This window comes from Gymnodraco acuticeps, unplaced genomic scaffold, assembly GCF_902827175.1.
Source record: "Gymnodraco acuticeps unplaced genomic scaffold, fGymAcu1.1, whole genome shotgun sequence".
NCBI lineage: Eukaryota > Metazoa > Chordata > Actinopteri > Perciformes > Bathydraconidae > Gymnodraco > Gymnodraco acuticeps.
In genome coordinates, this window is record NW_022989799.1 from 4565688 (window position 1) to 4582759 (window position 17072).

Consider the following 17072-nt stretch of genomic DNA (forward strand, 5'->3'; position numbering starts at 1 on the left):
CTTTGTATTTTGGACAAGCGCTCAGTTATTAACATGAACTCTTTTTTTAGAAATATCAAATTCAATTACTGTATCCTCGATGAGGGTCATGTCATCAAGAACGGCAAGACGAAACTTTCCAAAGCCATCAAGCAGTTGGCTGCCAACTTCCGTGTCATCCTGTCCGGAACGCCAATTCAGGTGAGGTCGCAAGAATCAGACTGTTATTGTACCCTTTTCCCGTTGTGTTTGTCAGAGCATGAAGGGTTTCACCTCTCTCTACCTTCAGAACAATGTCCTGGAGCTCTGGTCATTGTTTGACTTCCTCATGCCGGGCTTCCTCGGAACAGAGCGTCAGTTTGCAGCTCGCTACGGTAAACCAATCCTGGCCAGTCGCGACGCCAAAAGCTCCTCACGGGAACAGGAGGCAGGTATGTAAATATTGCAGTTGTCGTGTTTTATATTTCTAACTGAACATAGAGTGGTGCAGAGATGGTGTATGTTTGTAGTTGAAAATAACAAGGGTTCTGTCAACAAAAGGATATTTCCATTGTATTTTGGAATATTGCAGAACATAAAATCTGTGACAATCACACGTTTATGATAGTTGAATGTTTTGTTCAGCAAGAAAATCTTGACTTAACACTACTTTAATAATCATTAAAGTGTAAATGCTATCTCCAGAACAGTCACATGACTTCAGATATGTGTTAACGCTAAGCTATAGGGGGCTAATGTTTGCTGAGATGCTCTTTGATAAGTCTCATTTAGTCACGTAGAACAAACCATGAAAGTCTCTTCATCTTGTGTTAACCACAGACCTTATTTCAGGCATCTAACAAAAACATGTGAAATAACCATTAAGACGAGGGAACGGTGCTAAAATGCCGACAAACTATCCGGGTTTTAGGAATCATTCCTGCACCAGTTACTTAAGAAGTAATATTAACTGGTGAATATCTGTTTGTCCCTCAGGTGTCCTGGCGATGGAGGCCCTACATCGACAGGTGCTGCCCTTCCTTCTGAGGAGGATGAAGGAGGACGTCCTCCAGGACCTGCCTCCTAAAATAATTCAAGACTATTACTGCAATTTAAGTCCTCTACAGGTAAACCTGCCCCCCAATTACCATTGGTCACCATTGACTCTGACTCTTACTGTGAAAATACATCGTCTTACTGCCTCAGTGTTGCATTTTCCTTGCCAATGGCATATAATAGTCACGTTATACTTGTTAAAGGTCTTATTATACCTGTTTCAAGGTCTTCTCTTGAGAGTAGAGTCAACACTGATCAGCCTCAAATGTTTGATCAGCAAGTTCGGGAGTCTGTAATACTGATACAACATGACAAAATATAACATCCATCAGCTCATTTACTGTCAGTGATGCAAATGAGTCGCTTTTCGGCACCTCCCGCTTTTTTTACGCTGATTTGGGTGACTTGTGTAATTCGTGGAGAACCGAAGAGTTTTTGTTTTTTGGGAAGAGATCTAGATCGCAAAATAATTAATAATTAGCGTAATGTGTCTTCACGTGGTATGTCTCGTCTGAAAGGAGTGTAGACTAGAGTGCTGACGGAGAGCACCGGAACTCTTCAAATATTGCAGTACCCATAAGGAGCCGTACACATGCAGTGTTTGCGTGGCTGTGTCTTTAGTTGTAAGCACAGTGGCGATATGTTGTTATTAGCATCTTGTTAGCTAGCTATGCTAACGAATTTAAAGAGCTTTTCTACAACCAGGTGGAAGAGAGCTCTCTCCTGAGAGGCTCAAATAACCTCAGCTCAGTGAGCTTAAGGCACACCTTGATATGATCATTATAGTTATTAATGAGACTAAATGAAAAACAGGTATAACATACTATATGACAGTAACAAAAAAGTTGTTAAAAATAACAAGAATAGAGTTTAAAAGGGGAGTGTTTTGCAAGGCAAGTTTATTTATATAGCACTTTTCAACACAAGGCAATTCAAAGTGCTTTACAAAAAAATGAAAGACATTAAGAAAATGGCATTTAAAATCAGTCATTCAAAAGAAAAGCTAATAAAATAAACATTAAAAGAAAAAATACATGGATGAAAGTTACAGTGCAGTCTAAGATATGAATAGTTCAATTAAAAGCAGCGACAAAAAGAAAATGTAAAATATCCAAAAAGGAAATTATATGCTTACAGTTCTGTTTCATCTGGGTGTTGAGATGTATCCATAGATCTCCTCATGTTGCTCTCAAAGTGCACCAGATTGATGCTTTTAACTTCAACATTTAAAAAAAAAAAACTTCCCGGGGAGCATGCCCCCTAGAGAAGGTTAGGTCCCCCCCCCCCCCCACTTAATTCATGTTCAAATGGATAGGAAACTAAATAAATTTGCACACATCTTGTGTCCATATCTTTCTGTTTTGGTGGTCATGCCACAACCGTGCACGTGCATGCATGCGCTAGTTATGGTACGATATCTGGATTAAGAGGTTGCTTTTTCTTTGCACAGAATGAAAGAAAGGCCAAATGAATGGGCTGTGATTTTAGTTTTTTTAAACAGAGGTTGAGTTCAATAATTTGTACGGCCCTCGGAGGATGTTCCCCACCCCTGCTGTAAATAATAATAAAAACTGTTGATTTATAACTTAACATCTCTGTCTCCTATTGATCTGAGTATATTATAAAGCAGGGGTGGGGAACCTTTTTCCTCTCAAGGGCCATTTCAATTTTTTCAACATCCTCCGAGGGCCGTACAAATTATTGACCTCTGCTTAAAAATCACAGCCCATTAATTTGGCCTTTCTTTCATGCTTTGCAAAGAAAAAGCAACCTCTTAGTCCAGATGTTGAGTGTATGATCAGTATGACAGATGAACAGATCGCCACTGGGCTTTCAACTAAAGACACAGCCACGCAAAAACTGCGGCATGTGTACGGCTCCTTATGGGTGCTGCAATTTTTAAAGTCCCGGAGCGAGTTCTGGTGCTCTGTCAGAACTGCACCCCTGTCAGTCGAGACATATACCACGTGATGACACGTTAGGCTCGTGTTGTGTTCAAGGACCCTGACCTTTGCCAGGAAAAACAGGCACTCGCTTGTTTAATTATTTTGCGGTCTAGATTTCTTAATTTTTTTTCTTTTTTGCGTGTGTTTATAAATTACCTCGAGGGCCGTACCAAATGGTCTCGCGGGCCGTATACGGCCTGGGGGCCGGAGGTTCCCCACCCCTGTTATAAAGAATAGCCAGTTAATTGAAGCATTAGCACAGGCCTTTGTCAGATGGTATATTACGCTGTTTTTTTCTGCTTCCAATAGTTCTCTCTTTTTCTCACCATACCTGTGTTTGCATCACTGTACTGTACTCAGGAACAGAAACAACAAGACGTGACACTTGTATTGTTGGCTATTTTCTACTTCAACTATTGAAAATACAAACTTCTGAACTCGATGATGAAAGTTGAGTGAGCCCTCTCGCTCCTTCTAACTGGAGTAACAAGGAGGTATGCTCTCTCACTACCTGCAGGTTCAGCTGTATGAAGACTTTGCAAAGTCTCGGGCCAAGGCCAGTGTGGAGGACAGCATCTCCAGCACCTCCACAGAAGAGGAGGAGAAGCCCAAACTGAAGGCCACCGGCCATGTCTTCCAGGTACACATTTCTTTAAGATGTTATCTCATGCAGGCATCAAACGTTAACCTGCTCTGAAACTTTGGTTAAGAAATTCCATGTTCACATTCTGAGGTATAGTGATTTTTCTTCCTTCTTAAAAATGTTTTAAAAAGCAGATGAGTAATGTTTAAAAATTAAAGCATTTATTGTGAATACTTACGGTCTACTTATCTCTTGAAAATGCTTCTTATTATGACCATGCAGTAATATTTCCCCTTCCTTCCACATGTGTTTCAGGCGCTGCAGTATCTGCGGAAGCTGTGCAACCACCCGAGTCTGGTGTTAACCCCGCAGCATCCGGAATACAAACGCATCTCGGAGCAGCTGATTGGTCAGAACTCCAACCTGCGGGACCTGCAGCACGCACCCAAACTCTCCGCTCTCAAACAGGTACTTTGCGGGGAAGTCTTTTACATCCACACCACACCCTGTTGTCTGCTTGTGTGGGTCAGTTTGGAATAAGTCTCACATAAACCATAATCCATAATAATGTTGATCTTGTTCTATTTTATAGCGCAATATCAAAAATTACACATTTGTGTTTTACAGAATACGACTACTTATGTCCTTAAACCATCGCAATGTGCAAGGGAAAACTCCAAGAAAGCCCCCCCTCCTGTTAATGGGGAACATTTTAAGATACCTCGGGCATTCAATAGATGTCGTGTGTACAGATTACAAAAATAATAAATAAATATAAAATAATAATACAAAAATAAACACTCCAAGTGATAACGTAAATATATATACAAAAGATTGATCTAGGAGGATGTCAAGAATCCTCCAGATGCTTCCATAAACTAATAAGGTGGGTGTTTTGTGTTCTCCAGCTGCTGTTGGACTGTGGCCTCGGAGGGGGTGGAGGATCGGAGGGGGGCACTGAGGCGGTGGTGGCCCAGCATCGAGTGCTTATCTTCTGTCAGCTCAAGAGCATGCTGGACATCGTGGAGAACGACCTGCTGAAACCCAAACTGCCCTCCGTCACTTACCTGAGGCTGGACGGCAGCGTGCCGGCCGGCCAGCGCCACTCCATCGTCTCCAGGTCAGCGCCCGTTATTTACCTGCTTTAAAGCTTTAGAATGAACTGCCGTTAGGTCATTACACTTTTAAGATGAGAAACTTAGAATTTAGTTTACCAATATCTAATTAGTTTATAGAAATAACACATATTTGGGAGTTTACGGAGATCTACGGAGCTGCAAAATCTGCTTGCTGTCAGCTTAAAACCAGCACACGTCAACAATGTATTTATAGTTACTCTCACTTCCCAAACGGCAGACACAGGGCCACACTGCAAGTCTAACCAGAGGGTATTCATTCATCAATCAAATTATAAGAGCTACCAATTTAGCCATAGCTAACTAGAAAGCTCAAATTCAACAGCTAGCTTATCAGATAGGTAGATATATATTGAGCGTCAGCTAGCTTGTAAAGTAGATCACTATGATTAGCTAGCTAGTTTGATAAATAGCTCATGTTCATAAGCCAGCCTGTTTGATAGATAACTTACATTTGCTAGTTAGCTATATGGCTAATACTCACTTGCTAAATAGCACACTGAGAAATTCATTGAAATTGTCTTTAGGTTAACTTTTTTATCTCAACAAGAATACGACTTTTGGACATTTTCAAATGTCATCCTGTCAGTCACTAACAGAGGAAGGCTGTGGTTCTGTAAAACCACTCTATAGGCGCAGTGTGCTGTGAAGGATCCCAAATAAAATGTTGCACAATGCTGCTAGTGAAGAATTAACACTTTTTTACTCAACTGGGGATGGGGCTGGGCTACATAAACTGAATTGTGAAGGTTGAATTTCCACCACGTTTCCCTTTCTTCACTCTGACCCTCCTCTCTCTGATCTCAGGTTCAACAATGACCCCTCCATCGACGTGCTGCTGCTGACCACCCATGTTGGGGGTCTGGGTCTGAACCTGACGGGGGCAGACACGGTGGTGTTTGTGGAGCATGACTGGAACCCCATGAGGGACCTGCAGGCCATGGACCGTGCCCATAGGATAGGACAGGTACACACAGCAGGATACTCACACATTTACACTGTCAGGGCCCAGAGGCCTGTACTACGAAGCCGGATTTTTGCCTAGCGAACTAACTTCAGGGTAAACTCTGGGTTTCCGGTCCTACGACGCTGGTTCTCTTCTTACCGGGGTAGATCTCCATGGTAACTTATGCTGAGCGGCAAACCTGCTCCGGAGCAGGTTAGGTTCCAGGCTAAGAGCTCAACTCAGTGAAAGCACCGCCTGCTGACCAATCAGAGCTCAGTGTGCGGAGTTTCAAGCGATCAAGTCATATTACAGGAGAAAGGAAATACAGTTTAAACTGCCGTTGCAGGAAAGACGGCCGGCAAAAATCAACTGACTGAAGATTCTATTCATTTTCACGTTCACAGAGCAATCTGACTATTATAACATTAGCGTTAAGAAAGCTTACTTAAATATCTGCCACAACACAAGTAACCGGATCAGAGTAACATTACGTACAGTCCACGGCACTGAGTGCAGACGTCGATGTGTCCCATTATCATTCATATCACATCATAATGTATCATATCTCCTTATCTGAGCCGCATCTGTCCGTGCAACACTCACAGTGTCACATACTGTATGCAGAAGTATTATTTTAAGCAATGCATTAAGTTGACGAAACACTCGAGTCAAATGTAATTAAAGTCAGATCCACTTGTGTTTTAGACGGGGCAGTGATATCATAAACCTGTTAATGTACGCATTCAAACACTTTTTCTGTTCCCAGCTGTATTCACCTTGCAGGTGCAGCTCTGTGGCTTTGATCCTGGATAAAGTGTTTAAGTCATGGATGTTTAAAGTTTAACTTCTTCATATTTGACTAATATTAAAGTTCACTTTTCATTCAGGAAGTATGACGCTGCGCTGTCGGTACGCTTCTCCATATTTGTGATTGGTCAAATGTTGCTAACCCCGCCCCTTTGTGAACGCGCACTCAGCCGGACAGAGAAACCCTGGCTTGAGTTACCGAGTTGATAACCAGCGTCGTAGGACCGCTTAGCGAGAGCGCCTTTGTTTTGGGTTAGTTAAGCCAGATAACTCAAACATCCAGGGTCTGTTGAACTGGATTCATAGTACAGGCCTTAGGTGTCGTCTTTATGGCTTATCAATAATTTCTTGAAGTTGATGAAGGAATGCGATTGTTCATCAATTTCCTTATTGCATGATTAAATATGTCCTCTGAGCAGCCTTGGGTTTTGTGACACTTGTCGTCTTGTCTGAAACCGGTGATGTTTTGGTGCAGAAACGGGTGGTGAACGTGTACAGGCTGATCACACGGGGCACACTGGAGGAGAAGATCATGGGTCTGCAGAAATTCAAGATGAGCATCGCCAGCACTGTCATCACCCAGGACAACGCCTGCATGCAGAGCATGGGCACCGACCAGGTGCTCAACCTGTTCAGCCTCGACAAGGTGAGATAAAACCTTATTTTTTTATTTTACACTGCAGCAGAAATCCCCCCCATCCCCCCGGGGCAATGGCATTAAAACGATAAAAACGCTGCTGAAGGTAAATCCAATGTGTCTGTCACTTTGAAATGATTTCTGATCATCTATAAGCAACAAACCTGCTTTTCCGTTTCCAGATGTCAGAGCGAGAGATAGGTTCGCTCTGGGCAAAACTGCATGTGCGAAGCCCCCACTTTTTTTTATTAACGTTGGTGCGTATGTGGAAATTCCCCTTCGATTCTATTGGCTCTAACGGTTAAAAAGAGATGTCAATCACCAAAATCGACCATTCTGAATTTTCTTTAAAATGATAAACATCTATATTGATTCAGACTTTTCTACATCCAACTCACAGGTTTATCATTACTTTGAGACCAAAGATTATTAATTTCCCCCTTTTTAGAAGTGTAGTTATGGTCATTTGTTCTGGGAATGTCATTTTCGAGCCTGAGACATGAAAAACAGGACTGGGGTTCAACAGGTTAAAACTTAAATATTTAATTGAATCAGACTTCATTAGTTGAGCATGGAGAAAAACTGAAAACTACCAGAACATATTAGTTTTATATTCAGAGGATGAGCCATAGGAAAGAAATGTAACTTTAAGCATCAGTTTATCTTAAATCAGATGTGTATCTCTGTAGTTGGCATTAGATTATTATGTTGACTTTTGATTGTGTTTTTGGTTTCATGTTACTCTAAGTATTGGTTGTTGGCAGCTTTAATTGACAGACCATTTATTTTTGAGGTAAAATAAGACTTTCTTCTCCCTGCTCCTTTCCTTCATGGGTTACAAAAACTACTTAAAGTGTTTTGTTTTATAATAATGGCCACCACTCGAGCCCTAACTGCGAACTTTATGCGTTATCGAAGAATAGTTTCAGGACTGATGCTCTGTGCCTTGTGTTTCAGGGTGAGAGGGGGGAGCAGACGGCCTCCTCCTCAGGGAAGGACTCCATGAAGTCGGTGCTGGACGGGCTGGGGGAGCTGTGGGACCAGCAGCAGTACGACACCGAGTACAACCTGGACAGCTTCATGACCTCCCTGCAGTAGCCCCGCCCACTGTCTGCTGGCATAGCAGGACCTGGTCAGAGCCGAGGAGACCCCCCCCCCCCCCCCCCCAAATTCACTGATAGCTAATGGTTACACATGCCCCAAAGCAATGAATAAACTCAACCAAAATAGGAACTCCAATTTGTATTTAAGCGCTTTTGTAAAATAAAAAGAATAATAATTCTGATGTTTCTGATCATGGTCAGACATCCCGTAATTCCTTATTGAGGGCCCAGATGTTCCACAAGACCTCTTTAGAGAATATATCGGTATGATCCAGGCTGCACGAACACTGTTGGTTGAAGTCATCTCCGTTAGCAGCATCACTGTACAGTGAGGTCGCTGCTCCAGGTGATTCATCCCCCTTCTCCCACGTCGCATTGCCAGAGTAAACAGTGTTATTGGCTTCAGACATTATTACCCAGCAGCCCCTCCCTCCCACACCCCCATCACAAGGTCTTAAAAAGCACTGCGATTACCAGAATCCCCTTCCGACGCCTCTGTCATACAAAACACGTTTGTATCCATCAAATGAAAATGACCTGGGACAGCACGGCACTTGAAGCAGCATTACAGACACTGGGGGCGGGGCCAGGATAAAACTGGAAACTTCCTGAAACCTGTCACCAGTATTTTAAAAAAAACTTGTACATATTTCTGTAACTGCTGCTTTTTGTTTATGATCGTGGAATTGTAATAAATTCTACAGACCTTTTGAACTACATGGCTTGTTTTTTTTTTACTGCATGTGAATGATGATGGCCACTTGATGGCGCAGTTGTACATCCAATGAGACTGATGAGATAAATTGTCACAATCATATTTAAAGATCATAACATGCTTTACAGTATACAGCCACACACTGCAAAGGACAATATTTAAGAAAAGGATTCTAGCGCACTCGAGCTGGTTTCTCCAAAATTACCTACCCCACCTTTAATCCACAAAAAAAACAACATTTCTGTCTTTCAAGATTTATTTTTATATTACCTGATTTCTTTGAAGAGTTGAGAGTCCAGTCCCTTAACTGAGTTTTTATTTCTCCAATCATGTGACTGACGGGTCTGCTTTGATTATTCTTTTTAAATGTTCAAGTGAGAATATAGAATTTGTTTTCACATTTGTTTTGTTTTTTCAATAAAAATAAATGTCTGTACAAAACCCAAACATATTCAACAATATATATATATATATAGAAAACTGAGAAAAGCTTCATATTTGAGAAGCTGAAAAGAGCACTCCTAGCATGATTTATGAATTATCTAAATATGTGTCGATTAAGTTAATTGATCAACCATCAGCCACTTTGGTTTACTTACTGAATTTGTGAATCAAAAAGACAATTTGAAAAGAGAACTCAACCACATTCAGGTGGATTTTTACGGTAAAAATATTTCAGTGTACACCATTACCTTACAGTCTTAGTGGTTTCTTTATACCACAACATTTGAACATCTATTCTATAACAACTGGGCAGAAGCTGATATTTTTGGCTGCTTTGTCTTCATCTGAAAAATTAACTCTTTATACTGAAATGACAGATCATTATGTTTCGGATGGCCACAATGCAAGTTAGTACTGTTAGCTCTTTCTACGGTTTGAGGACAGAGAAGACAAGTGCCATGCCAAAGACCACAAAGTTTCACAGCATCATACAACTACGTTTAATAAGATTTGCTTATTAGTACAGAAAAAAGGAAAAATTAAGGTGGGAAATACAAACTCTGAAGCAGTAGTAAGCATTAGCAGCATTAAGCTCCATGTTTTCAAATCACAGTTATACTGCAAAAAGTTCAGACCAAGTCAACAATCTCAAAAGCCTCGCGAAGATAGAACCAGTGTCCAAGCACAGATGTCTTATAAAAAAAAAAAAACATTTAAAAAGTAGTGGGATGTTTGTGGGGAAGAAAGCACATTTTTTTTCTTCATCTATTTTGAGATCACAACATGACGAGACCGACAGTGTTTACCTACCCAGAGAACGCCCGTGAAGCAGAAGTGAATATACAGTACGCTACCAAAGTCTAGTTACATGAAATACATACGTATATCTATAGAGGAATATTTAAAATCACCCAACTCGCGGTCTATTTCATTTGCACACACACACTTAAATAAAAGGCCAGGACAAAGAGATGAGAAGTGAAAAACATGGGGTGGGGGTGCTTGGTTTTAGCTTCAGCTGTAGCCTATAAACTGGTAGACAAGGCCAGACAGAAATAACATTCTCACATGAGCACTGAAGTCTCTTTTTTGAGGACAGGAAAGAAAGTAATAAAAAACATGTTTGACATTTTGGGATTTGTTTGAAGTCTTGTGAATTTTTAGCCTGATGTTCGTTAGCTTAGCCTAGCATGTAGATTGTTGAAACTATCCTGCCTTTGTTAAAAGCTTATTTGATACATTCATACGAAACAACGCTTTTTTTCATTTAAAATGATACATTAGTTTATTTTGAAGCACTTCACTGCTTCCAAACAAGAATAGCTTTAGAGGTGCTGTTAAGCACATCATTGGCCTCCAGTACCTATGCTATGCTAGCCTACTTAGCTAATAAATCCTTCTATAGCCTACCTTAAAAGCTCAAGACAAGGCTTTAAGGCGTCAAAACATGTCATCTGTGCTCAAACAACAATAAGTACAACATGTAAATACGTTTACACTTAACTATGAGCTATAGTTTTTTAGCAGAGTGATAATGCTAGGCTAAGCTAAAAATGTGCAGCTCTTTATGTATCGTAAGGTATCCGTTTTCAACTCTTTATCTTGGCAAGAAGACAAATTAACTCACAAAAAGGTCAAACTATTATTTTTTAAGGAGAGCAAAAGCGAATTTTGAAATACAAAGTAGACCGCCATAATCAAAAGTTGGGTAAGACAAAAACACTTAAGACCAATCTCTCCTATGAATAATTAAGATTCTACAGTTACACATGCCTTTCCCAAACATTTGTATATTACACAGTGAATCTCGACATTTACATTCATACTTAAATACAATCACACCAGTGCACAATGCAGGGACTGAACCAACTACTAAGAAGAGAATATTTCATATGTGAGGAAATGTTGCCCTCCACTGCACGAAGTGAGGAGGAGTTATTGTAGTTAGTGGTAATAGTTGCAGCAGTAGTAATTGTAATAGTTGTAGTAGTAGTAGTAGTAGTTTGGGAATAGCAGAAGCAATGTCAATTGTCAGTGTTGTTGTCCATCTTCCACAATTACATCACAACATACTGCATGTATGCTCCATTCTGCCATTTTTATTTTATTGCCCATTCATTTGTATACATTGCAAATCACTTAAACATCACCAACCACCAGTCTGCTGTTTGTGAAGAGTTTCTTTTTCTTTTCTCCATGGATCAGTTTCACACTAATGTAAGCAACATCAGTGAGTTAACACATAAAGCTTAGCATTTCAAGAATCGAGACACTTTAGTAACAATATTACAAACTTTTTTTTCAGCTTTAAAAAAATGAAAAAGGTGAACAAACGAAAAAAATAAACTTTTAAAGAATTAGCATCATAAAATTAATTTATTCCAAGTAAAAATACAAAATAATATTAATGACATTGACCAGATATGAAAGTCTCCCCCAGAAATAATGGTTGAGAAATAAGTCTGTAAAGAAAGCAATACGAAATAAAAAGGAAAATATGTAAATATGTTTAAATTCTTTTCTTTTTTAGCAAAACTTTCTAAAAATAATGAAAATTTCTCAGTACAAAGGCTACATTACTACTGGAAGGTACTAGCAGGTAGAGTAGGTAAATACACAGTAGAAAATGATTTTAGTGAATCACAATGCTTGCAATGAAAATAATTCTGCAATAAAGATTTATGCCTCTTTTTCTTGTTTTCTTCTTTTCTACAAACAGTACAAACAGTATTGCACATTACAACAAAGAATCAAGGTTCTTAGCCTTAAAATGGGATTAATTCAAGTCTTGCGTGAATAGAAGGCCACCAGTCAATTGATGCACCTCGGGGGCTTTCGATCAAGTTACAGGTGAAAACACGTGTGTCTGTCTGTGTTTAAAAATAACATTCTCGCCTCTCTACCTCCAGCTGTGTGACTCTCACAAGTCTCTTTTTATGTTTCTCCCAACGACGTTAGGCTACCTAATCAGCGTCATGTTGCTTTTTTACAAAACAAAAGGGAGCACATACTTTTAGGAAACATAAAAAACTTCTCTTAAAAAAATAATGAACAGAAGATCTCTTTCACAACTCTGGTCAGCATAGTAAATGATTGATTATAAATATACAAAAACGTGGGAAACATGTTCAGTTTTATCTCTGAGCACCTGATAGTTTATTTTCTTTCCTAAAGAGCTTATCTCTGATGTTTCGACCAATTCGACCAGTGGGACACTCACGCTCACTGCACTCTCACTTACTACATTATTATATTAGTTATAAAGCTCTAGCTCCTTCAGTTGTTGTCTTTTCAAAAAAATAAATTCTTAAAATAAAAGCAAATAAGCATGATAAAGTAAAAATCAACCATCTGTTAAATCATTGTCTCTTTAAGAATTAAATTAATATATATTTTTTCATCTGAATAAACTTACTTAGAAAATATCAGTTTCTCTCCTAATATATTTCAAAATTGAGGTATTGCAAAAGATCTTGTCAGTCATAAAGCACGCTTTATCATCTTCTTTTTTTTGTCTCTTAACAAAAAGAACTGCTGACCGTTGAAAACTGTTCCGATACAAAGAGTAGTGCATAACAAATATCTATCATAGAGAAGGAACAAACATAGAAAACCTGTCTGGGTAGGGAAAGAAATATCACAAAAACACCCAGAATTCACTTTCATAGGGATACTTATTATTACTTGTGGTTAGCCTCTTCTTTTTTAAGTCTTTTTTTATATCAGTAAAAAAAGTATCTTCTGCTTTGTTTCAATCATTTTGCTTAGACAACAAAAACCTCTTTCCTAAAGCAAAAAAAACAAAACAGTTTGCGACTGAAACGAGAAAGAGGAAAGGGACTACGGGCTGCCGACACGGGACAATCACAACTCACGGACAAAAAGAAGGGACGACACATTTACTTGCAATGATGTAAGATCCCGTTCGGATTGTCCAAAAAACGGCTAAAACCAGTGTAACTTGGCCCCCCCTCAGCCCCTAACCCTAAAAAGGAGCCGCCTTGTCTTCGGCAGCCCACGCCCACCCCTCCATCTTGTCTGAACTGCGAACCATAACCTTTTAATTTAAACTAAGAGAAATATATGTCCACCTTTTTTTAAGCAGGTCCATTACTTCAAGCTTTGCAGGAAAAAAAAATCTTGATAAATATGGTTGCACATCGGCACGTTTTAACAATAGAGTGGTGCAGGGATAACGTATTTCTGTAAGCCAACCCGGAAGTTAGCATCGCCCTGGTTCCCTTGGAAAAAATCAAAGGGATCTTCAAATAGGATTTTGGATAACTGTAGAATATATCAGCTCAAACAAACGGAATCGGGAGAATCAAACAAATGAATACCACATATGTGATTTTTGAAGATAGATGTAAAAAGTTAGTCACAACTTCAAGGTCATCACCGTTGAGCTAACCGCCGTTAGCAACCACCTTTTTTAAGATGCGTTAAACCTTCAAAGTGAGTGGGGTATATCCGGACGTATTTTATGTTGTTTAACTTAACTTTTAAGCCTCTTTAGCTTGTGTCAACCACATACCTTATTTCAGGCGTCTAACAAAACCTATTAAAACAACCCATTGACTTAGAGAAAAGGGAACCGGCAAAAGGGCGAAATGCTGACTAATTTTCGGGTGTTTTAGGATTCCTGCAGCACTCTATTATTCCCCTGTACCCTCCCCAGCCATGTGGTGAGAGCCTGTGCATAGCTCGGTTTATCAGCCTCAAGTCTCCAGTAGCTTAATGTTTGACTGTTAACCCCCCCCCCCCATTCTTCTTCCAACTGCCCTCTTTCCTCATCTAATCGACTGCCTCTTCAGCCATTACGAGCTGCAGTTGGCTCTGCGTGTTTGGCGTCCGTTAAAACACGTGAGCTCTTTGGTTGCGTTCCGAGACATTAGCGTGGGTTGTTTTTTGTGTTGACGACGGAACAAATCAAAGAAAGATCTCAGTTCTCAATTTAAGCTCACATTGTCTTCTCTTCAGATCAGACTGTGGAATCATAGGCCTGTTTGTGTGCGTAAGAAAGACAGCCGTCCATGTGGGTGTGTGTGTGTGTGTTTGTTTATGAGTGTCAAGAGGCTTCCATGTATACTGGTGCAAGTGTGTGTACAAGAGAACATATATACGTGTGCATACACTAGTTATGAAGTTTCACAGGACTTCTATGTCGGACATTGACGACAGTTAAAGCGAATCACAGTTCTAGGCATACTCAGACCTAACTACATACGGTATAAAAAATTGCACAATTATATCAACAATCACTGCAAAAAGTTACTTCACCTATCATAGACAGTTTTAAATGGTAATCCTACATTTAGTTTGATTTGTGATTATTAAGGTTGTTTTTTTTGCCTCCCTGTCATCTGGATGTGTTCACTGCCTGTTCGTAAAGGCGCTTTCTTCCGTTAGCACGTTTAGCGACGCGGAGTCGTCATGACTCCTCCAATCACGACTTCCTGACTTTCTGTCCAGATTCCTGCGGTTTGAATGTACGCCTATAGTGTGTTGTGCAAACATGGGCAGAATCGAATAGTAGACATGATACTGACAAGTCTATTGCATGCAGCAACCTGATTGAAATAAACATGCAGTTAGGGGCGACCCACCCCCGACCCCCCCCACAAAGGTAACCATCGTTTCACAGGGGCGCCCCCTCCCCCGGTGACAGCTCGTCATTTTACAACACCAGGATCTTCTCTTGATCTCATTATTTTAGCCTGAATAAAGTACTTATGGTATCCGTTTATACCATGGATTTAGCAGCAAAGCTATTGTAGCATTACATTTACATAACACTAAAAAATGATGTTATTATAAAAATAAAGACCTAGAAATCAAAAGCAAACTAATCTGATTGCGCATATGAGGTATTAATATTCTCAGAGTCAAAATTGATTGCGAATATAGCCGTGTTATTTTTACTCTGGGCAATATGGGCCCACACTACTGGATAGCTGCTTTGCTACATCTTACGCCACCTTTTCAGCTTTTCTGTATGCATTCATTTCATTTGCCTTTGGTAATTTTTTTTTTAAGTAGGGGCAATATAACTACAGCTTTTCAAAATAAGTGCATGCTCCTTTTACATACAATTTAAATTATCTATATATGTATAGATAGGTACAAAACAAAAAATATATACTTTTTTTAAATATTTGTAAGGTCTACCTCACGTCTCGGTGAGGAGGACGTACCACACCAACTGCTCCAAACAGCGGGCAACTGAAAGTAGCCTGGTGTCTAACATACCATCCTGTGTGTGTGTGTGTGTGTGTGTGTGTGTGTGTGTGTGTGTGTGTGTGTGTGTGTGTGTGTGTTTAGTGAGATGTTGTGCAAGTTCAATTCTAAGTTGATAGACTTTCGCATTTCATTCCCCGACAATGCTTAATCGGAGCGGTAGACAATGAGTTCGAAGCCGTGTGGTATGAAGACAGTCCCATGGGTTAGATGGTATCCGTTTACTTTTTTCATGTTTGTGGGGGAGTGGGGTGGAGTAGGGTGGAGGTGTGTGTGTGTGTGTGTGTGTGTGTGTGTGTGTGTGTGTGTGTGTGTGTGTGTGTGTGTGTGTGTGTGTGTGTGTGTGTGTGTGTGTGTGTGTGTGGGGGGGGGTGTTGCAGCGCTGCCTGTCGGGGTTGAGTGTGGGTTCACCGGGGCAGGGCTGACTGGTATACCCCCCCTCAGCTCCAGCGGAAGGACACGTGTCGGGGGCGGTCGCCTCCCTCCTTCACCAGTGGCTTGTGAAACTCTCGTCCGGCTCGTGAGTGGATGCTGGCCCAGCAGTACTCGCAGTAGTACTGCAGGCAGGTGACGTTGGCACAGAAGAAGGGGGCGAACTTCCCCCCACAGCGAGCCCCCTGGCACTCATCACACATCTGGTCGTCCAAGACGTACGGCTTCACCTCCACCTGGAAAGAAGGAGGACGAGAGGTGGTGCTTAGTTTAATCTCATACACAGATGTGAAGTCCAGCACAGTTAGTCATCCTGTTAGGAAAATGTGGATTCCCATATGCCCTCTGGATTACTACTTTTTTTAAATGTGGATTATTTAGAAGATACACATTTGTTATACGAGAGTAGTAAAGTGGTGCAGGTATGAGTCCTTAACCCGGAAAGGACTCAGCATTTTAGCATTTCCAGGTTCCCTCGTCATGTTTTTTTCTTCTTTTTTTTTTCCGGTTAAATGCCTGTCTGTGTTTAACATAAAAAACGTAAATAAAGACTACAAAACACCATTGTGCCAAACATTAGCCACTTTTTGCTTAGCGGTGTTAGCGTGAAGTCATATGATGGTCATGTAGTTTGTTTAAAGCATTACGTTAGCGGTTTTCTACTGGGGATTGCAATTGCACTTTTATAAATGTCTTGTTAATGTGGAGATTATACTACTGACAAAATGCGAAAGTTTGATGACCGTGTGTCTTTTGCGAGAATGTCCATAGATTGTATGTCTTATAATAAAGCTGGTTGCCAACAAGTGACTAAATGAGACTACTAAACGTCATCACAGCAAAACATTAGCTGCCTTTAGCTAAGAGTTGTTGATACACAGCCATGCGACAGTGATGTAGTTCGTTTATAGCCTAATGTTAGCTTTTTTCTGCCTCAAAAATGTGTGGAGTTGAACCTTTAGCTGTTGAACAGACACAAATAGCCTGTAAACGTGGGGTAATAACAGCTAGGTTGATCCAATTGCAAACCCTGTTCCTTTCTTTCTACTGAGGCAGGTATTATTCAGTAAAA

The 17072-nt window shown here is 40.4% G+C and overlaps 2 protein-coding genes across 8 annotated transcripts in view; one reads left to right on the forward strand and one right to left on the reverse strand.

Moving 5' to 3' along the window:
• The window catches only part of btaf1 (BTAF1 RNA polymerase II, B-TFIID transcription factor-associated), a 49592-nt gene extending 40701 nt beyond the window's left edge, over positions 1 to 8891 (forward strand). For both annotated transcript variants that reach the window (XM_034223705.1, XM_034223713.1), the window contains exons 30-38: positions 51 to 180; positions 269 to 410; positions 955 to 1085; positions 3478 to 3600; positions 3859 to 4011; positions 4452 to 4663; positions 5487 to 5646; positions 6908 to 7078; positions 8027 to 8891. In XM_034223705.1, coding sequence (XP_034079596.1) covers positions 51 to 180; positions 269 to 410; positions 955 to 1085; positions 3478 to 3600; positions 3859 to 4011; positions 4452 to 4663; positions 5487 to 5646; positions 6908 to 7078; positions 8027 to 8167 — 1363 coding nt within the window. In that variant the 3' untranslated portion in view covers positions 8168 to 8891. The remainder of the gene's footprint in view (positions 1 to 50; positions 181 to 268; positions 411 to 954; positions 1086 to 3477; positions 3601 to 3858; positions 4012 to 4451; positions 4664 to 5486; positions 5647 to 6907; positions 7079 to 8026) is intronic.
• A 916-nt stretch (positions 8892 to 9807) lies between these two features.
• The window catches only part of cpeb3 (cytoplasmic polyadenylation element binding protein 3), a 51597-nt gene continuing 44332 nt past the window's right edge, over positions 9808 to 17072 (reverse strand). For all 6 annotated transcript variants that reach the window (XM_034223823.1, XM_034223832.1, XM_034223815.1 and 3 more), the window contains one exon: positions 9808 to 16236. In XM_034223823.1, the coding sequence (XP_034079714.1) occupies positions 16009 to 16236 (228 nt within the window). In that variant the 3' untranslated portion in view covers positions 9808 to 16008. The remainder of the gene's footprint in view (positions 16237 to 17072) is intronic.